At 27.8% G+C, this 23926-nt stretch overlaps 1 protein-coding gene across 2 annotated transcripts in view; it reads right to left on the bottom strand.

Annotated features, from left to right (window-relative positions):
• Positions 1-2660: 2660 nt before the first annotated feature.
• Positions 2661-23926, bottom strand: part of LOC113364314 (tetraspanin-9) — a 38679-nt gene continuing 17413 nt past the window's right edge. The window contains exons 2-8 of one of the 2 annotated variants that reach the window (XM_026606803.1): positions 13141-13205; positions 5031-5252; positions 4787-4960; positions 4055-4112; positions 3595-3704; positions 3399-3530; positions 2661-3293 (exon numbers count right to left, since the gene is read on the bottom strand). In XM_026606803.1, the coding sequence (XP_026462588.1) occupies positions 3201-3293; positions 3399-3530; positions 3595-3704; positions 4055-4112; positions 4787-4960; positions 5031-5252; positions 13141-13203 (852 nt within the window). In that variant the 5' untranslated portion in view covers positions 13204-13205 and the 3' untranslated portion in view covers positions 2661-3200. The remainder of the gene's footprint in view (positions 3294-3398; positions 3531-3594; positions 3705-4054; positions 4113-4786; positions 4961-5030; positions 5253-13140; positions 13206-23926) is intronic. The other variant, XM_026606802.1, reaches the window with a different exon arrangement.

The following is a 23926-nucleotide window of genomic DNA, read 5'->3' as shown; positions in this document are numbered from 1 at the left end:
TGAGAAAAAATTTTGGAAAAAAAAATTTTGGTCAAAAAAATTTTGAAAAAAAAATTGCCCAAAAAAACTTGTTAAAAAAATTTTGGGAAAAAATTTTTGAGAAAAAATTTTGGAAAAAAAAATTTTGGTCAAAAAAATTTTGAAAAAAAAAAATGCCCAAAAAAACTTGTTAAAAAAATTTTGGGAAAAAATTTTTGGTCAAAAAAATTTTTTGTCAAAAAAATTTTTCGTCAAAAAAATTTTTCGTCAAAAAAATTTTAGAAAAAAAAATTTTGGCCAAAAAAATTTTTGGTCAGAAAAATTTTGGGAAAAAAATTTTGCCCAAAAAAACTTGTTAAAAAAATTTTGGGAAAAAATTTTTGGTCAAAAAAATTTTTTTATATTAGACCGATATAGACCAATATTGGACCGATATTGACCAATATTGGACCGATATTGACCAATATTAGACCGATATTGACCAATATTGGACCGATATTGACCAATATTAGACCGATATTGACCAATATTGGACCGATATTGACCAATATTGAGTCAAAAAATTTAGGCCCAAAAAATTTTGGGAAAAAAAAAATTTTAGGCAAAAAAATTTTGGTCAAAAAATTTTTGGTCAAAAAATTTTGGTCAAAAAAATATTAGACCGATATTTGTTAAAAAAATTTGTTAAAAAAAAATTTGGGAAAAAATTTTTGGGAAAAAATTTTTGGGAAAAAATTTTTGGTCAAAAAAAATTTGGTCAAAAAAATTTTTTTTTATTAGACCGATATTGAGCAATATTGGACCGATATTGACCAATATTGGACCGATATTGACCAATATTAGACCGATATTGACCAATATTGGACCGATGTTGACCAATATTAGACCGATATTGACCAATATTGGACCGATATTGAGTCAAAAAATTTAGGCCCAAAAAATTTTGGGAAAAAAAATTTTAGGCAAAAAAATTTTGGTCAAAAAATTTTTGGTCAAAAAATTTTGGTCAAAAAAATTTATGGCCAAAAAAATTTTTAGTCAAAAAAATTTTGGTCCAAAAATTTTTAGGAAAAAAATTTTGGTCAAAAAAATTTTGGTCACAAAAATTTTGGAAAAAAAATTTTGGTCCAAAAAATATTGGAAAATAAATTTTTGGTCAAAAAAATTTTGGTCCAAAAAATTTTGGTCAAAAAAATTCTTAGTCAAAAAATTTTTAGTCAAAAAAATTTTAGTCAAAAAAATTTTAGTCAAAAAAATTTTGATCCAAAAAATTTTGGGAAAAAAAAAATTTTGGAAAAAACAATTTTCCTCAAAAAAATTTATGTTCAAAAAATTTTGGAAAAAAAAATTTAGCCTAAAAAAAATTGTTAAAAAAATTTTGGGAAAAAATTTTTGGGAAAAAATTTTTGGTCAAAAAAAATGTTGGTCAAAAAAAATTTGGTCAAAAAAATTTTTTTTATATTAGACCGATATTGACCAATATTGGACCAATATTTTACCGATATTGACCAATATTGGACCGATATTGACCAATATTAGACCGATATTGACCAATATTGGACCGATATTGACCAATATTGGACCGATATTGGCCAATATTCGGAAAAAAAAATTTGTCAAAAAAAATTTTCGTCAAAAAAATTTTTCGTCAAAAAAAATTTGGTCAAAAGAATTTTGGTTAAAAAAATTTTGGTCAAAAAAATTTTGGTCAAATAAAATTTGTTAAAAAAATTTTGGGAAAAAATTTTTGGGAAAAAATTTTTGGGAAAAATTTTTGGGAAAAAAATTTTTAGGAAAAAAAATTTTTTGGAAAAAAAATATTTTGAAAAAAAAATTGGGAAAAGAAATGTTTGGAAAAAACGTTTGGAAAAAAAATTTTGTAAAATAAATTGGAAAAAAAATTTTTTGGAAAAAAAAATTAGAAAAAAAAATTTTTTGGAAAAAAAATTTGGTAAAAATCCATGGACTATGGCCTTTGATTTTTTGGGGGAAAAATTTTGAAGAAAAAAATTTTGTGAAAAAAAATTCTGGAAAAAAAAATTTGGAAAAAAAAAATTTGAGGAAAAAAGTTTTTTGGAAAAAAATTTTGGGGAAAACCAACGAACACGATCGTTAATCACTCGCTTTCACACACAAGCTTCTAAATCGGGATCAGAATCGAGAAAGCGAGCGCTAGGGGGCCACTTGGGTACAGTACCCCCTTTTGGGGGTGCCCCTTTTTGTGAAATTATTACTTACCACGATGATCCAGGTAGAAAATGTTTTGTTATATAATATTTTTTGAAAGCTAACATTTTTTTTACAAAGCCAAAATGACATGGAAAAGAGAATTGTGACAAGATTTCATTTTTATTGTGTCAGAAAACAGTTATAAAATAAAATTGTACATATTAAATTATATTAAATATATATATATATATATATATATATATATATATATACAAAGGAAGACATCGATTAACACTATAATTATACAATCTTAATTATTCACGAGCATGTATATATATATATATATATATATATATATATATATATATAAACAAAAATTTATTACTATAAAATAACAATCTGATTCACCGATTGTAATAAATAACAATTGTTTAATTTCTCAGAATTTTTTTTTTTTCAAGTTGTCTCAAAAACCCATTTTATTTTTAACAATTCTACTGATGAAATGAATTAATTGTTTAGTTAAATAAATAATGATATTGGATCAGAGACATGGATACTTAAGAGAAAGATTCAGTAAAACCACCGACCACTTGATCTTTGTTGTGTTTCCATATAACGCGCTACAAATTAGCTTGATAATAATAAGTTTGGCCTCGTTATAGTAGGGTTCAATTTAAATCTTTTACTGAGATATCAAAATAATTGTTCCAAGATAAAAGATGACCCCTTCAAAACTTTAAATAACTTATATAATTCATTACAACTGGTAAGTTTAATTTCTTATCCTACCTTATACAAGAGTATTTTTTAACTAATTACAATTTATGTGTATGTTTATTAATAAAATATTTACAGTTGTATTTAAAGAACTATAATTATACGAACTATTTCTTTTATTGCTAATCATTCTTTTGCAGTAAATTTATTCTTACCGTGAGCAATATGTTTTATATTATTTCTGTCGTGATTCTGAATGTATATTATTTGCGAATTAGTTCTTGATCCAGTATTAATTACAAACTTATATTTGTTGATATGCTGACATATTTTTAGGCATGTGGTGAATATGATTTGTAGGAATGTGCAGATCTTTTATGCCTCACAGTGCAGAACAACAGCATCGATGATATCAAACCGAATAACTAAAATGGAAAATGGAGTTAATAATCAGTCAATTTATTACTAATGTGATAATCCAATTTATGATATGATAATAATGCTATGATAATATTAATAATGATAATAACCTGCACAAATGCTATGAGCAATCCAACTACACCGACAACATGTAACCTTTTCACCAGCCACAATCGTAGTCCTTCAGCACAACCTTGACCGTACCATAATACTGGATTGTGAGTCTGTCCACAGTGATGTTGCTAGATAAATAAAATATGTATAGTAAATCATTAAATAAACCTACTAATGAATTATTCTATCTACCTGTTGATTTTGGCTGTGAGCACTGGTAGCTGTAGTTCGGTCACTTAGACTTGGTCCTAAAACTGGTTCGGGCAAAGGCATGCAGCAGGAAGCTGGAACCCAACGCTCACCTATATTGAAGGAAGAACGTGGAATTATTACTGAGGTCCTATGGAGTAAGTTATAGTAATCGAAAATGCATTTTTGTATATTTTTACGTTTCAAAGGGTTCTAAACATTTTGGACACCTTAGAAAAAATCATTAGATATATGCATATCGAACTATCAAATTTTACTAACATAAGTATGAATTGTGTTTCCGTTTTTGGGGTTTCAAATCAATGTTCACAACGCTTGAATTTCGCATATATAATTTAAACAAATTTCATCGATATTTTTGACACTATGAATGAACCGACTGATTTGGTTTAAAAAAGTCGTTTTTTTAAAATAGAGACTCAAACACAAAAAATTCTCTTACCTGGCCAAGCTGAAATATCGTACCAATCTTCGTATGTGGTGACACCACAGCATTGAAACTGCAAATAAAATATTAATTAAATATTAATTGATACAAATTTAATATATATTTAATATTCAGTTAATTCATTCGACTAAGGCACAACTCGAAAGGTTTTAGTTGAAAACTGGTCCCCCATTGCGAGAATTGTCGATTTCGTCAGATTGCTATAAAATAAAAACTAGTAGTCGGAGGGGTCTAAAAATTCAGTGGCAATTTATTAAATATTGGTCAATATCGGTAGATATCGGTCAATATTGGTTAATATCGGCCAATATCGGTCAATATCGGCCAATATCGGCCAATATCGGTCAATATCGATCAATATTGGTCTACATCGGTAAATATCGGTCAATATCGGCCAACATTGACCAATATTAGTCTACATCGGTAAATATCGGTCAATATTAGCCAATATTGCTCAATATCGGCCAATATCGGTCAATATCGGTCAATATCGGTCAATATCGGTAGATATCGGTCAATATTGGTTAATACCGGTCAATATCGGTCAATATCGGTCAATATCGGCCAATATTGGCCAATATTAGTCTACATCGGTAAATATCGGTCAATATCGGCCAATACTGGTCAATATCGGTAAATATCTGTGAATATTGGTCAAAGTTCGAGAATATTAAAAATTCGCGCGTCTAGATTAGAATACCCCTCGAGAATTAGAAAGTATTTTACCTCGGTATGAATTTTATCCCAGACATCAGCTAAGTCAGAAGTAGTATTATAATGATCCCTGATAGAGTCCCTTAACTCGCTCGCCAATCTGGCTCCAATATCGTGTCTGTAGACAAAGGCTAAAGAACCGACCAGGAATTCACTCAGGAACAGCACTATCACCAGGCTGAAATACTGAGAGAGGTAGACATAAATATTGTGAATTAGGTGCTAAAAGTTCTACTTCATGGGTCGTTTTCCTTACCGTGACCAGCATACACTTGTTCTGGAACCAAGCCCCGCAGCATCCGAAGAAGGCCACCGTCAGCGTGAGGACTCCGACAGCCATCAAGGGAACATCGGCTGCTGCTCCAGCGTGCTGCGGAAGAAGAGTCGCAGGGCCGCTGTGTTTGGCGGCTCCATCTGCCCAGATTGCGCCTCGCCAGCGCAGCCAGGCGCCGGCCGCCAGGGCAGCACCTCCGGTTAACTAAAAGATGATAATCAGATGATAAATCAAAGTAGTAGAACTTGAAGATTATTATAACAGAGGTAAGTAGTAACAGAGTAGTAACTGCCCAAATTGTACTATTATATAATATAAGGTGACCGTACGTCCCGGTTTGGTTTGTGGCAAATCCGGGACAGTCCAGTATTTGCATCTTGTGTCCCGGGTTTACTAAATGCAATATTTGTCCCGGATTTAGATCTTTTGTCTCGGATTGTACCGGTTTTCCGAAAATGTATAGGCAAATTACCAAAAACTATGAAAACAAACAAACAAACAAGTGCTATTTTTTAAATTAATTATGAAGAAAGTGGAATAAAATTTTATACAAGGCTCAAAAGCAAAAAGTATAAGATCGAATAATATAAGATATAATATCGTAGATAAAAAAGTATTATATATAATTGAAATATAAAGTTCTTACTAAAAGTCCGCAATAATGATTTAAAAAAAAATATGCCAGACATTTGTCATTTTAAAGACCTTTATAACTGAAAATTGCCGTCCCGGTATAGTCCCGGTTTTAACTTAAAAAATATGGTCACCTTATATAATATCGGTTTGCGCTATTATTATCGACTAATTTTAAATTTTGTATATCTTATTAAATACCTGTGCGGTGATTTATAGTAATCGTCCAAAAATCAAATTTGAAAATTTTTGCATATCTTAACTTTTCAGCTGTTTCTGAACATTTTGGCATATCTTAGAAAAAGAGGATGTATGCGTGGGTGTGTGTGCGGATACAAATTTTTATCAACGATTTCCAGAATACGGATCAACCGATTTGAATGATTCAAAAAACATTTGATCGCTATTGACAAGGAGACCCACAAATGTAAACTTTATACTCATTATTGAAATTTCTATAAAACCTTTGATAATTTGATATGCATATGTCTAACGATCATTTTTGACTCCGAAATGGCATTTTTTTACAATTTTTATTCAATCTCCGCAACCGATAGACCTGCCTCTCCAAAAATTTAGTTATTTCATCATTTTGTCAATACCAGTAAAATATTTTTTGAATTATTAAAATCGGACGCTTCGTTCTCTCAATAACTGATATACCATTTTTGGCACTTTTTGCTACGTATTTTCGAAACGGCTAGACCTGCCTTCTGCAAAAACTAATCAGCACGTCTTCTTATCAATAGGAATCGAATATTTTTTGAATCATTCAAATTGGTTGATTCGTGTTCTCAATTCTATTTGCTGGGCGATCAGGCGTATTTTACATATAAACAAAGCAAGGAATAATCTTATAACTGCACCATCTAGAATTCTGTTATCATAACATTCTCCCTTGCTTTGTTTATATGTAAAATACGCCTGATCGCAAAGCAAATAGATAGACATGTTCATAATATACACTGCCAAGAACAACTTGCCATGACAACGCTATTTTATGAGCTCTGTTACGGCAGAATTGCCATATGAATTTATAATAGAAACAATATATATATATATATATATATATATATATTGATATATATATATTTATATATTGTTATAAACGATATATATATATATATCGTTTATAACAATATATAAATAAATGGCTTCAAAGAAAAAAATCACACAAAAGCTATTTCACAATTCAATTTACCTTTAATTTCTCCGTAGAAATTTTACCATTTTCAAACACAAATGGCGAACACTTACATTTGATTTTATTACAATCACCATATATAATTATAATCGAAATACAAATTGCAATCATAATAAAATGTATAGAAAATCATTTTATTTTATAAAAACGTCTGAAAATACAAAATGGTGAAAGGCGATGCAATTTTAAACAAAAGGAAAGTAGATAATGATTAGTTTGATATACATCTGGGACGCTGAATGGGATAATTATATTTAACGATTGTATCGGGAAATAATTGTCTGTGGAAAAAAATAATTGTTGAAGTTTTGCCTATTTGTATTTATAGGAGGGCTGGGCTGGGAGATTGTTGTAAAAGTAATTTTATAACATGAAAGTAAAAATAATGCAATTTTTGGTGAAGACAGTTCTAGCAATTTCAGAGATCCAATAGAAAAAGCAATCTATTTATACTTCTTCTACCTAAGACTAAATCCAAGTATTTCTCCATCAATTTCAAACAAAACACGGAACCGTAAAAAAGCGCAATTTAGGTCAAACCGCGTACCAAAGGTACCTTACGGTTTGCGGCATCTTGCCGGAGTACGTTCAGGAATTCCAGAAAGCGTTACGGACACGAAAAAAGTCATTTGCGTTTTTTTTTATTGACACTTTTTTTATCGGTGCCGATGTCGAAACTCGGGCAACGTCCCATCATCTTGGGCGTGACTCGAATTGTAGAATTCTCGGAAGAAGTTTGGCTTTGTTTACACAATTGGGAGCTTTCTTGGATTACTTTGCCTTTGTTTTAGTATTGTATTTATTTTTCATTTCTGCATTGAAAAAAAAATGAAAACTAGTGGTGTATGTGCCTTAAGGCAAATTGCAAGACCTTTCCGTACTAAAAATTAAAATTAAACTAGTGGTGTGTATGGCCTTGTGCCTAAAGGCAAATTGTTGGACTTCGCGTACCGTAACGAAATGTTGTAACATTGTCTAATATTTATAAGAATTAATTATATAAACTGAATCACAAAATCAAAAATATTTATTTAAAGTATATAAGTGAGCTTTAAAACTTTAACCAGAATTACAATTAAAATCTGAATTATTTTCGATATACAAAAAAAATTGAAATAATTTTTTTTCCAAAAGCAATTGTTTTGTCAACACAAGCAGAAATTTTTTTGAATCAATTCGAATGCTTTATCTCTCAAAAACTGCCATTTTTTGTGTATTTAGCTCTGTCTTTGAAATGGTTGGACCTGTCTTTGCCAAAAACTAATCAGCAGGTCTCCTTATTAATGAGAATCGAATGGTTTTTGAACAAGAGGTGTATGGCATCGTGCATTAAGGCAAATTGCTGAAACTTCCCGTATCAAAAATTAAATTTTCTCAAAAAGATTAAATATGTTTTAAACTTTGAAAAAAATAGATTTTTGAGGAAATTTAAACTTTTGAAAAAAAATTACTTTTTATGAAAAAAAAACTTTCGGAAAAAAATGTTTTTTTAGTTTGAAATATTTTGGAAATTTTGAACTTTTTTTCAAAGCAATCGCACTGCTTTAGCTCATAGAGACTCAATATAGAAGCGCGTAAGCGCCGCGTCGCCGTGTAACAGACAAACGATGTTACGAAACAAAAGAAATATAAACAAAATTGATACACATTATTAAAATCTCCATAAAATATCTGATAATTTGATGTGCATATGTCAAATGATCATTTTTAGTCTCAAGATGTCATTTTTTTTTTACTTTCATTTACTAGATCTCAGAAACCGCTAGACCTGCCTCATCAAAAATTTAATCAGAGTTCATCTTGTCAATACAAGTAAAATGTTTTTTGAATTATTAAAATCGGTTGAACCCGTTTCCGAAATCGATGAAAATTTGTATCCGCACACACACACATACATCCATTTTTTCTAAGGTATGCCAAAACGTTCAAAAACCTCTAAAACGCGAAGATATGCAAAAATTTTTCATTACGATAATTGGCCCATTACTATAAGTACCCCACGGGAAGTTAATTAGTAACAAATAAAGAACAATTTGACTTATAATCTTAGGGGAGAAAATTACAGCAGCGTTTGCATGAGTCCCAAATTTTATCAGCTGATCAATTTATTTGAAATCTAATTATTATTAATTGAATATTAGTCAGACGATTTCATTATTATTTTGTTCCAATGAAGAGATCAACGTCCGGACCAGCAGAGTTAGTAGTAAATATTTATTCTGTTAGCGATAGCCTCGTTTCTCAAACTTTGTTTATAATAAAACCCACTACAACGATTTAGTATTATTTATAAACGACAGATTTATATACATACTATGTTTACAATAGTTCCAATTACGTTCTGAAGAACCGAGATGAGTTGAAGTTACAATTGATTTTAACCAGTTGACTGGGATTGATGAGAAAAATTTAGGCAAAATGCCACTTACACCTAGATTCTCGCATATGACACATGTTATATTGCAATTATTTTATGTATGGAAGTTCATACGATGTCAGAGATGCAGCCTCTGTTGCCATTATTAATTTAATTATTTAATGTTTATGAAATTAGGGTCAAATTAATTTTTGTTTGCGAACTGCATAAACTGTTTGAACTTTATTGAACTTTGAATGCGATTCTGAAATTATCGTTGGCTACGCCTACTTTCATTAAAACTATTAATCATAGATAATAATAATAATCAATTTATCAAAAATTGCAGGAAATTATACAAGAAGAAAACTAGATCCCAAACACAATCGCACTTTTACTTTAATTTTAATTATTTACCAACTCCATAGGGGAGCCACTAATCGTATCTCGTAAATTTACCCCTAGGTTAAATTAGAGATAAGAGTTTTATTATTATATAATAGAGATAAGATAAAGCTGATTAATTTAAATAATTATAATATCAGTTCTTTAAAAAAAAGTGATAAATTCGAGCACACTCTGTTGAGTGCGGAAAACACTAAAACAAGGTAAAGCACATTTCTTCTGTATTTCCTCCCATAGGCCATCTACTTTTATTCTACACACAAAATTTTCCAAAATAAGATTAAACATATATTGTCCAAATCATAACTAACCTGGAAGTATTACTGATGTCATGTCAATTGAAAAATAAATGTCAACGGTCCTATATATACGAACGTTTCGAGTTCTGGATTTTTGCCAAAACACTAAAATAAGCTACACTAAATAAACTTGTTATGTTCTAAATTATAAATAAAATACGGTGACACAAAATATAAAAATTACATCAACTAATTGTTGAAGGATTTATAACTGTTCGAAAGATACTAGATGGAAATCGTGCTAATTATTGGAAAAGAATACTTTAAAAAATATTTTTTGCAAGATTTTGATGGAACTTTGTGTGACAATAGATTCGTAGTATGAAATAACATACTGAAATATTATAGACTTATTATAAGCAGCTAATTTACAGGAAAATTATACCGTTTTCTCCAATCAACAGAGGGTTTACTATGCTAACTATTAGGGTAAGTTATTGTAATCGTCCAAAAATCGAAATTGAAAATTTGTACATTTCTTCACATTTTGAAGGTCTTTGAACATTTTGGCATACCTCAGAAAAAATGGATGTGTGTATCTATGTTGGATAAAGATTTCTTCAAATTTGGATATAGACTTCTAATAAATAATCTTGAATATCACCAATCAAGCTATAGAAAATAGAGTGTGTAAAACAAATTTTGTTTATATTTCCAATAACTTGCTCCTTCAGAATATTATTCCTGATATTACACAACTAAATCCGCGCATTACTACCGAGATATAATAAAAAAAAAATCTAAAATTTTGTTCCGCATTCAAATTAAATTATTCTAATCTTAGTTTACTTCTAAAACACGTTTTATGAGTTTTTCAATCGGGCATTGATTTATTTTATTTATAAATCTTATATAGCTTTCTAGCAACTTTAATACCTTATATAAATATCATAAACGATAAGGAAATGTTAACGAGAAAAATGCATCCGTAAACCAGAAAAATAGAGTATATATATATATATATATATTTATATATATATATATAATAGTTTGGGAATTCTGGAATAATTTTTTATATGTATATAAGGTGTCCCAGAACTCAACGACAAGCCAAGAGAAAAAAATTAGTGCACGCGGGTTAAAAATTAGAAGTTTTTAAATTGACGTAGAGCTTTGGTCAAGTTTGTAGGTTTTCCTGAAATGCCCATAATTTGGTAGGCATATATTTTATTAATTTTCAAATTTTAACTGAATCGACATTTATAGCAGATGACAATTCAAATGTTTTCAATGTCAAACAATGGTAAGTGTTTTTTTTTGTAATTTTTGCCGTAACATTACTATAGTTTTATATTCGTTTAAATCCTAAAAAAGTCCCTTAACGTAGGGTAAATTAAAGTAATCGCAAAAAAAAATCGAAAATGAAAATTTTTATATATACTATTTACGTTTCAAAGGTTTCTGGACATTTTGGTATACCTTAGAAAAAATAAAAGTATGTGTATGTAACTTGTGCGGATACAAATTTTTGTGGACGATTTTGGGAACACTGATCAACCGATTTTAAAAATTCAAAAAACATTCGATTCGTATTGATAAGGAGACGTGCTGAATAGTTTTTGGCAAAGGCAGGTCTAGCCGTTTCGGAGATACAGGGCAAAAAGTGTCAAAAGCGGTAACTCATTTCCATTCGATTTTAATATTTCAAAAAACGTTTTACTTGTATTGATAAAATGAAGAACTGTTTAAATTTCGAAAGGCAGGTCTAGCGGTTTCAGAGATCCAGTTAAAAAAAGTATAAAAAATGCCATTTTGAGGTCAAAAATGATCATTAGGTATATGCACATCTAATTATCAGGTATTTTATAGAGATTTTAATAATGTGTATCAATTTTCTTTATATTTCTACGGGTTCCATAACGTCGTCTGTTCGCTAGACGACGAAGCGGCGCTTATGCGCTTCGATATTTCGTTTCTATGCAATCATAAAATGAGTAAAAAAATTGAATCTCAAGGACTTGATTTTCGCTAAGCCATTTTACGCAGGTCGAATATAAATTCAGGACAAAATTACCAATTTTAAATAAATATATATGGTGTCCCAGAACTCAACATACGGCGGACATTAGGTGACCTGGTGATTGATAACCATCATAAAAAAATCAATCATTAAACGAGTAAAAAAATTGAACCACAAGGACCTGATTTTTGCTAAGCCATTTTGCGATTCCTTCGAAAAATATTTGGAAATAAAAAAATCCAGAAATTAATTTTTTTTTAAATTCAAAATTTCTGAAAAATCTAATTTTCAAAGTTTAAAAAAAAATTAATCTTTATTAAAAAAATTAATTTTTGGTACGAAAACTTTCAGCAATTTGCCTTAAGGCATATGCCATACACCACTAATTTGTAATGGTTACACAATCAATCATCATTGCCACGTTGAATTCTGGGACACCCTCTGTAAAATTATTAAATAATAGGGTTCCATGTCTGGACGGAACAATCTTGTCACCACGTTGAATTCTGGGACATCCTCTGTAAAATTTAATTTTTGGTACGAAAACTTTCAGCAATTTTCCTTAAGGCACGATGCCATACACCACTAGTTTATAATGGTTACAATCAATCTTGTCACCGCGTTGAATTCTGGGACACACTCTGTAAAATTATAAAATAATAGGGTTCCATGTCTGGTACGGAACCCTCGATAATTTCATCAGCCCATACATCATAATTTAAACACGAGCATAATAATATACGCAAATTGCACATAGGACATTTAGATTAATAAAATCTTCATAACAGATGACCTCATGGGTCGAATGGACCCATGGACTGTGGTATTATCACACACTCAAATATATATATATATATATATATATATATATATACATATCTAGTAGTATATCCTGTGCTAGTAGATTAACTCATCAAAACAACACGACGAGGAAGTTTGGTATGAAAACAAAATAGTTGTAGTAGATATTCATAAGGAAGTGTCTATAGTATAAAAATAATACCAATTATCACTAAATTAAAATACTTTTGTTTAAATGAAAATTTCAAGCCACAGATAATTCCAATAAATTATGGCTTGTGTACAAAACTTCGCCATCCACCAAAAGTATTCGCACACAAAAACATGTTTTGACTTAAATTTATCACCGGTTCGTATTACATATCGGAATATTTAAATTAATTAATTTTTTATCTTATCTTTTATTATATAACAAAATTATCTACTACACTTACCCATAACAAAATGTTGAGCCAACAGAAGACACGTCTCACACAAGTGTATCCGCTTCTACCCATATCTAGAAAAGAAAAATTATTACTTGCAGTTGATAATTTATATAAATTCAGTGTTTTATTTTACCAAAATATTAAATATACAGTTTTATTCAAAAATTTATCTAGATTCAACTTGTCTAATATAAAAATCGTCTAACTCAATCCGGAAAAAAGTTTTTGGTACCAAAACTGAAAAAAAATGGAACAGCACCATTCTATTGTAATGGCTTAAGGAGTAATTTTCTTTCTCTCTTTGAGTTTGATAATTTATATAACTTCAGTGTTTTGGGCTACAAGAATACTAAATATGCAATTTTATACAAAATTTCATCTAGATTCCAATTATCTAATACAACAAATGTCTATTTTCACCCGGAACATAGTTTTTATAACAAGACTGAAAAAGTGCTACATTTCATCCCAACTATTCTATTGTAATGTTCCAAAGAGCAATATCTCCTTTTTTTTGGACTAAATACTACTAGCTAGCATAAATTTATTAAAAATAATATTTTTTAAAAATAATATAAAATAGCATAAATTTATTAATGTAATATTTTTAATTATTTTCCAGTTATCTTAATCGCCACGATAATATCAGAAATTTTTCACATTGGCCATGTTAACTTTATTGGATTATTTATCAAATCAAATATAAAATTTAAAATCGGTTCAGTAATTTAGGAATCTATTCCGGACAAACATCTGTATATAGATATATATGTGTGTGTGTGTGTGTGTGTGTGTGTGTGTGTGTGTGTGTGTGTTTCTAAAATGTGTACATATAGGTAATAAAAGAACAAAGCGTTGTTTTTGTTCGTACTTTCACTCTTTTGTGTAATATTTTTTTTATATTTGCACAATACTCATATATGAATATTTAATTAAATTTAAAATCACGCAAACGCAAAGAAATTATTAGACTGAAATAAACTCTTGAATAAGCGAATTAAAAAACGATTTAGATGATAATGAGGATGAACGAAACTTATTGTTAAACTAGGTGTGAACTAGCCTTCAGACAAGTTGCATGATAATAAATTGATAAACGATATTATTATTTTTAGTTTCCCTAAAACTAGCAATAAAGATACAATGAATTCTTATAAACTATTGATACTTGAAAGAGAGAAAAATAATTAGAATCGGAAAAAATATATAATTTAGAGTTCATTCCATGGAGAGAAGTAAAACTTTAAGGGTTTTTTATTTGAGTCTGACCAGCACTTTTTATAATCTTAATATTCAGATATATAGATAAATTTTTCAAGTGATTTTTTTCGCAATCTACATAAAACGTTCCTTACGCCTAGTTTAATTTCTCATATTAATTATATCAACTTTTTGGTAGTACCGAAAGTAGTTTTTTTCAGAAGCTTCAAATTTTATAGAAAAAATGTGGAGTCTTCCAGAACAAAAAAAAATCATACCGTATATATATTAGGGTGGTCCTTAACATGGACATTTTTAAAAATTTTTTTTAGAAAGTTATAGCTCTTAATATTTACTTTAAGATAGTCCGCTCTCGAACCAAAGTTTCTTGATTATTCTTTCTAAGTAAATACTTGTTTTATAGCATATATCATTTTTTTTGTAATTTTGTTATTTATGATCAAAATAAGGAAATACAATGGTGATCTCAATATTTTGATTTACTTGTCGCCAAGATATAAATTTTACTAAATCAATGGAACTTTACCTATGTTATTTCCATAGAAACTTTAGAGAGCGGACTATTTTAAAGTTAATATTAAGGTATAAAATTATCAGATTTTTTCTCATCATATGAGCCTCTGTGAGCAAAAAATAATCGAAATATCCATATAAAGGACCACCCTAATATATATATATATATATATATAAAATATTTATTATCTCTATTTTGAATTTATTATTTCATACTTTTTATTACAAAAATGATTAAGGATTTCTTAATATTTCTGATATAATTTAATTTTGAGATTAATATAATATATAACATATTTTAAACGATAGCAAAAATTGAACGTTGATATATATATATATATATATATATATATATATATATATATAGATATATATATATATTCTCTTATGGTAGAATATTTTTCACGGTGTTTGCATCTGTAAATTATTATTGTTCCATTTGTTACATAAAAGGCGAGGAAAGTTAAATTGTGTAAATTCAACAAGATAAGACCAATTATGAAATGTATGTGCATCGTATAGAAATAATTATTATTTGAAGCATCGTTCATTGTTGCCTCATCATCATTACGAATCGAGTGCTATGTCGATTCGAATTAATTAACTGTAAAATTAAATTGTTTACAGAACGCAAATTGTTATGAAAGACTATTGCCCAATTAATTGGAAATAGACTTAGAAATTAGATTAAAATTATAAAAGATAACTTATTAACTTCCTGTAGGGTAAGTTATTGTAATCGTCCAAAAATCGAAATTGAAAATGTTTGCATATCTTCACGTTTCAAAGGTTTCTGAACATTTTGGCATACCTCAGAAAAAATGGATGTGTGTGTGTGTATGTATGTATGGATACAATTTTTCAGTCACGTTTTCGGGCGCACAGATCAACCGATTTGAATGGTTTAAAAAACATTCGATTCCTATTAATAGGGAGATGTGCTGATTAGTTTTTGACAAAGGCAGGTCCCGCAGTTACGGAGATAAAGAGCAAAGAGTGCAGAAAATAGAAATCGAGTTTTTGAGAGAACGAAGTATCCGAATTGAATGATCTAAAAAGCATTCAATTTGTAATGATTAGGAGGAAAGATGATTAGTTTTTGACAAAGGCATGCCGAGCCATTTCGAAGATACAGAGCTAAATGTGCAAAAAATGGCAGTTTTTGAGAGAACTAAGCGTCCGATTTAAATGATTCAAAGAACTTTTTGCTTGTTTCAACAAAATAATTGATTTTGGGGAAAAAAAATTTTGTTTCAAATATTTTTTTTCAATTTTTTTTTCAAAAAAAATGTTTTTTGTATATTGAAAATAATTCAGATCTTATTTTTAGTTCAGACTAAAGTTCTAATATACTTTAAACAAATAATTTCAACTTTGCAATTCAGTTTATATAATTTTTATAAATATTAGACAATGTTACAATATTTATAATAATCTATTTGAAAACATTCAGTACTTCTCAAACATTTCGTTACGGTACGGGAAGTTCCAGCAATTTGCCTTAAGGCACGAAGCCATGCGCCCCACTACTTTAGTATGTGGATTAGTGGTTAGAGCTATGGAGTTCGAGTCAAGGTTCTCTTGCAAACATATTGTGAACTTCACCAATGTTACAATAATTGCAATCGTTACAATTTGTTTTGTAAACATCAGTAATACATTCATTGGGAGTTTTAGATTTGAAGAAAAGGGAATTAAGAGTATTGTCGAAATTAAAAATTAATAACAAAACTTTCATTCAATAATCACTTTTTTGAATATATATACATAACTTTACATAAAATAGAGTATAGGTCCAAATAAACCTGGCAAGACCTAACTTTCACCTGTTGCAGTACTTTGTGTCTAGTCTTCTCACAGTTGGTTTTCTCTCCATTATTTATGTTTCATGTACAAATATATATATATATATATATATATATATATATATATATAATCTCCGATTGAAAATGGAGAGAGTCACCGTACTATATTGAATGGAAGTGAGAAATTTGCATCTGGCATAAAATATATAAGAATTAGAGTCGCACGATAATCAAGTGTCGACGAAGTCGAAGTTTTCTAATAATAACCATAATGACATTTCATACGACTCAATAATCTCATTAGATACGTTTCATTAACAAGTTAAAGAGAAATCCGATGCTAAATAGATGGGTAATAAACTTTTACTGCAGATTGGGTAAAGAACCTTCGGACACTTTTATAATATTAATCAGTTTGGAAAGTAATTGCTTCTATAGGACGATTTATTTATTTGCAATTTTACACTTAAGTCGCATAAAAAATAATTTATTTTGAAAGCTGGGAAAGTCCAATTTGTTGTATACTAAAAATATTTCAAAAAAAAATATTTATTTGGTTATGTGATAACCTTTTTTCTGGATAGAGTTAGACATTTTTTGCATTAGACAAATCGAATCTAGATAAAATTTTGTATAGAACTGTATATTGAGTATTTTTGTCGTCTAAAACACTGATTTTATAGAAATTCTCAAACCCTAAGAATGATTGAAATTATGATTCAAAGCATTATTGCACTAGAATAATTATAATGTATTTTTTCAGTCTTGTTATAAACAACTTTTTTGCGGATAGAGATAGACATTTATTGGATGAGACAAATCGAATTTAGATAAAATTTTGCATGAAACTGTATTTTTATCATTTTTTTTAGGATAAAACACTGATTTTACACAAATTATCAAACCCGAAGAAATTTCCTCTTTACGATGGTTAAGTGAGATGAAATGGTGCATTTTTTCAGTTTTGTTCTAAAAACTTTTTTCTGGATTTCGATAGACATTTATTGCATTAGACAAATCGAATCTAGATAAAATTTTGAATAAAACTGTATTTTCATCATTTTTTTAGGATGAAACATTGATTTTATATAAATTTTTTTATTTTAGTAGTAGCATTTTATAAATCCATGCTATAAGACTACAAAACTAAAAAAGAACTAAATAAAAATCTTCGATATTTCTTTACATCAGTATGAAAACTTTTTTTTTTAATTGAATTTTTTGTTAAAGTAAATCTAACTAATAATTTAGCGATATATATATATATATATATATATATATACTCGTATATATATATACCTTTTTTCCAAAAAAAATTTTCTTTTCTAATACGTTATAAGTTTAGTTTTTTAAAATATTTTTTTTGTGTGGTTTTGTCCTGTGGTATGTATAATGTTTCTCTATGTTTATAATTAATCTATATTGGTTTTTAATTATTAGTAAAAAAACGACACGCATCTGGTGTCGAAACGTATAAATAAAAGTTTTTAATACTTTTTACCTATTTTATTTCGACGAATGGGCTGCTAGTTACTTTGAAATATGTTTCAACGTCGAAAAAACTATCAAGATATATACTTTTAATAAAATTAAAAAAATTAAATTAAATAAAAATAAAAATAGTTTTAACAAAAACATCCAAGTTATCAAAAAAGGCAATTTTTCAATATTCAAATTTTTCAAATGTTTCTAAAATTTTCAAAAATATTCAAAAAAATGCAAAATTCTCAAACAAATCTAATTTTTCTTTTATGAGCTTTTTGAGAATAATTTTAAATTACGGTACGAGAAGCTCCTTAAGTCACGATGCCATGCTCCACTAGTTAAACTACGTCAATAATTACAAGTTCAGGTTTTAACTAAACCATTTAACAAAGTTTCAAATATAAATATATCAAATACTATAAATCACTTAATCCATCTAGTATCTAGTAAAAAAATTTATCAACGTTCAAAGTGAGAGGTCAATGTGGGTCCATGACCCCTAGAGTCTGTTTGCGTTCGCTAATATAAAATTTAGGTCAAATACGATCGATAAATAAACAAAATATCGGAAAATTCATCATCGATAAAATATTTTGTACTACAAGGCAGCCAATTCTCGGATAAAAAAGAAATATTATGTATTCTGTATAGAAATTCTGTACGGCTGTATGATTTGATACTTCTCCTGAACGGTTATTCGGATTTTGATCATTCTCTTTAGAGTTTGTCTAAGGAAATTTTTAAGATTTAATGAACGATAAAACTATAGTAATATTGTAGAAATAAACGGCAAAAATTAAAAAAAACTTATCATTGTTTGACATTGAAAACATTTGAACTGTCATCTGCTAAAAATGTCAATTCACTTGAAATTTGAATTTAGCTGAAATTCTGAGCCTAGATAATATTAGAATATAATGCACAAGAAAAATCTAATGTCTACATTATTATTGCCGAAAAGCAGCTGAGATGTGCCAGAAATTAAAATAATATAAGATACAGTCAACAGTATATGTTTGGCAGATAAAATTATATAATTTAGTTTAATAAATAACGCAATAAGTCCAAAATTGCATATACGAGTACATTATGTTTTTAAACTTATACATGTCGCATTTTGGTTTACTTTACTAAATCATTTAACAATTCAGAAAAATATTTCTACTTTATTAAAAAATGATTTAGAATTTTGTTTCGTGTGTCAAAAATTCATTTCTTTGGCATTGGATATGGAATATATAGCAAGTTGATTTTAGATTGAAAATTGCTCATATGAACTAGATTTTACAAATTAGTTCATTTAAGATTTGAACATAAACAATAATGTTTATTTAATTGTTAGTAAGAAAAATGTACTTTAGAAATTATAATAGCCAAAAAGCAACTAATATATCGTACGAGATTATGAAAATTACAGACTAAGTTATTGATGCAATTATGTTATGTGGTAAAATCAAGTGTGATATTGTTCTTTTACCGCAGATACTATATTATTTTTTTCTGAATTTTTTAAATTGCTTATGCTAAGACCATAAATGAATCACAAAGACAGGACTTCAAATAGGATATTAAAAAGTATAGGATAGGATATTAAAAAAATTGGAACTTTTGAATTGTAGACGTGGGTACAAGACAACGTCTGTCGGGTCATCTGGTATATATATATATATACATTCATTATTCGTAAAATATATATAATCATATGTGCATATATATAATACATTATTCTTTATTTATAAATATTGTTCGTTATGATCTAGTTGCATAAAACGTTGCATTCTTATTAGATTCTTTGTAGGCCGATTTATGTAAACTACTTTCTATAAAAAGTATGTTTACCTACATAACTTTTATATATATATATATATATATATATATATATATATATATAGGCGCATTTTATACAGATACATACATATAAAAATATATACATATTTATATATATATATATATATATATATATACATATTTATGATTTTGTATTGATCAGAAACTAGGACTATAAAAAGCAGGATAAGAGTCGATAAAAAAAAATCAGACGAATTAGTGTAAGAAAGAATCGTATGTATATTGATGAAAGAAAAAGGAAACTGGGTTGGAATCGTAGTAGAAAAATGATGCAAAGAATTTATTGTTTATTGACGAAAAGATTGTTTTTAGAGAAAGCAAAAAAAAATAACTTTTATTTCATTTTTTTTAATTTCCAAAAACTTTTTTTTGAATATTGAAAATAATTAGGATTTTAATTTTTTATATAAATTCTAAATATATATATATATAAATTTTTGCTGAAATTCTAAAGCTCACTTATATGCTTGAAATAAATAATTTTAACTTTCGACTCAGTTTATATAATTCTTAAAAATATGAGATAAGGTCCGATTGATCAAGTTTTATTATTTACTTTTCTATAATAACATCATCGTCCAATTCGTCCAAGCTCTTTATATTATGTCTATAAAATACGAATGATTAAAGTTACAGTATTTATAATAATATATTTGAAAACATTTAATATTCCTCGAACATTTCATTACGGTACAGAAAGTTCCAGCAATTTGCCTTAAAGCACGATGCCATACACCACTAGTTAATATTAGTAATAAGTTTAAAATTGATTACATAATATACTTACAGAAAATTTATTCAAATGCAAATTAGAATCATCATCTAACAAGTGGTTGGAAGTACATGGCGTCACCATTTATTTATTTATGTCGATAAGAAAAAACATTTTATGAATGTAAATAATCAATTTGTTCATAATTATATAAATAATAAAATTAACTAGTGATGTCTTAATCGTTGAGGAAAAGAATACATTACATCTTATTTATATTTTATAAGTCTTTGGTTTTCATATGCAAATAGGAACAAATGGAAAAATCTAATACTGATTATATTTTTTATTTTCTCCTCTTCATTATTTGTTTTCATATGCAAATAGGAACAAATGGAAAAATCTAATACTCTTCATTACTCAAATATTTTATTAGTTTCTAAATAATATTTTAATCAATTTTTTGAGAAAGTGTTTATTTTAAATTAAATAAAACGTAGAAACGAAACTAGGCAAGCAAAATTTCTGGACTCAGACAAAGAAAATTTAAGTCATTTACCAATGCCTTAAAAAATTAATTATTATAAATCATTACCCAAATATTGGGTTTCTAAATAATATTTTATTAATCCTAATTCCCTGCAAACATCGTAAAATACTTTTACAGTAATATCGCGTTAACAAAAAATCCAAATAATTGTATTAATGAGCTAAATTGTTTGCCTTTGTTCAACACTTTGGACTGTTTGGATAAAAAATCATAACATCGTTAGCAAATATTATTTTTGAAACATTTTTCATGTCTCCGAAATTTTAATAGTCACCTTTGCAATGAAATATTGTGCGCAGAAATGAAATGATACAAAGATACAAAAAATTGAACAAATAGTTTTTATTAATTAATTACTTTCGATGATGAGATGAAATATTGGAATTCAATCTAAATATAAATTAACTAGTGGTGTATGGCATCGTGCCTTAAGGCAAATTGCTGAAACTTCCCGTACCGTAACGAAATGTTCGAGAAATATTAAAGATTATTATAAATACTGTAACATTGTCTAATATTTATAAGAATTATATAAACTAAATTACAAAGTCAAAATTATTTATTTGAAGTATATAAGTGACAATTAGAACTTTAGCTAGAATTAGAATTAAAATTTGAGTTATTTTTGAAATAAAAAAAGATCTGAAAAAAAAATCCAAAAGCAACTGTATCGTCAAAACACACAGAAACACACATAAAGTTTTCTGAATCAATCAAATCGGATCCTTAGTTCTCTCAAAATTGCCCTTTTTTACACATTAAAGTAAAGTAAAGTAAAGTTCTAAAATCTCAAAAATAACACTTTTTAAAAAATTCAGAGCTTTTTCAAAAAAATTTAACTCTCGTTACAGGAAGTTCCAGCAATTAGCCTTAGTAGTCAAGTATATTTTTGCCAGCCCTGTACCTTGTGCATATGACATAGTTGGCAAGTGTTATTTTTAACTACTATACAAATTCACCTGTAGCGAAAATTTATTCTAGATAAGAAAATATTATTGGATAGACAATACACTATAAAATAACAAAAATAAATTTTTGCTCTTTATTTTTGTTACACCAATAATTTCGAATTATACACAATTTGAGAAGATGCATGATGAAAAAGTTGGAAAAATTACAAAAGTTAATCAAGACTAGGATCTACAAAAATAGCGTTTTTGGAGTAACTAGTTTGTAAAATCAAGTATTAGAAAAAAATTACTAAAAAAAAACAGTATTGAAAAATAGAATAGTTGGAAGCACTAATAAGAAGAACTATTTTTTATAATTAAGAGTTATATAATTAGCCATTATTAAATTTAAAAGAGCATTTTGCACTAGTTTTTGTTTATAAATAATTTCAATTTGAATCAAGTGTTTTATGTATACAAAATAAAAAAAAAACACAAAAAGTTTTTTATGAACATTAATGTTTATGAACAAATATATTTCGTGTGAAACCTCTTCCTGTAATTGAACTATTACAGTTTTCAGAAGTTTAAATAATATTAAACAAATTATCATAAAAAATAATAAGAATCGCGATTTCTGATTAAAAATAGTTTTAAATTCTTTACTAAGAACTTATTTCAAGATCACATGTAAATATTATATTGACCTTCTGTAACATCCTTACATAATCAAAATTTAATTCATGCTCTTAAAGATGATAAGAGTTATTAGCAATAATAATAATTACATTTTAGTCGTATTATGCAACGTCTTCATAAAAAGATAAACTACATATTAAGCGGTTATTATCATTATCATTTGTATTATTATTATTATTATAAATATATTTAACTTCCCGAAAAAGAAGTAGTAGTTTAATCTAAAATTTGGTTCTGAAGACTACTTTTTCTAACTAATATATGGTTGTATGTAAAACTTTGTAAAAAAAAATTAGACTTTGTCAAACTTGCTGAATGATGACATACAGAGTCTAAACGTACATAATAAATCGCAAAAAAATCGAAAATATTTTTTTTATATATCTTTACGTTTCAGAACCTTCTGAACATTTTGGCATTTCTTAGAAAAAATAAATGTATGTGTGTGTGAATGTGTGTATGTAGCATGTATGTGTATGTTTGAAAACAATTTTTGGTCCATTTCGAGAACACGGATCAACCGATTTGAATGCTCCAAAAAACATTCGATTGCTATTGATGTGGAAATGTGCTGATTAGTTTTTGGCAAAGGCAGGTTCAGGCGTTTTGGAGAAACGGAGAAAAAATAAGAATCTTCAAAAAAATATGCATTTAAACATTTTGCATTCTTTAATCTAAGATTAACTTGCTAAATATTCCAATGCCAAATGATTTTTTGACACATGAAACAAAATTCTAAATCATTTTTTTAATAAGTAGAAATAATTTTTTGTATTGCTGAATAATTTAGTAAAATGAACCAAAATGCGACATGCAAACGTATCAAAAAATAATGAATATGCAATTTTGGACTTATTGCGTTATTTATTAAACTGAATTATATAATTGCATCTGCCAACATATACTGTTGACTGTATCTTATATTATTTTAATTTCTGGCACATCCAGGTGCTTTTCGGCAATAATAATGTAGACATTGCATTTTTCTTGTATGTTATATTCTAATATTATCTAGGCTCATAATTTCAGCTAAATTCAAATTTCAAGTTGAATTGACACTTTTAGCAGA

The sequence above is a fragment of the Ctenocephalides felis genome, unplaced genomic scaffold, assembly GCF_003426905.1.
Source record: "Ctenocephalides felis isolate EL2017-DRISC unplaced genomic scaffold, ASM342690v1 CF-g0.4_SCAFFOLD_00845, whole genome shotgun sequence".
NCBI lineage: Eukaryota > Metazoa > Arthropoda > Insecta > Siphonaptera > Pulicidae > Ctenocephalides > Ctenocephalides felis.
The sequence above is the reverse complement of the archived record's forward strand: the minus strand, read 5'-3'. Positions and strand labels throughout refer to the sequence as shown.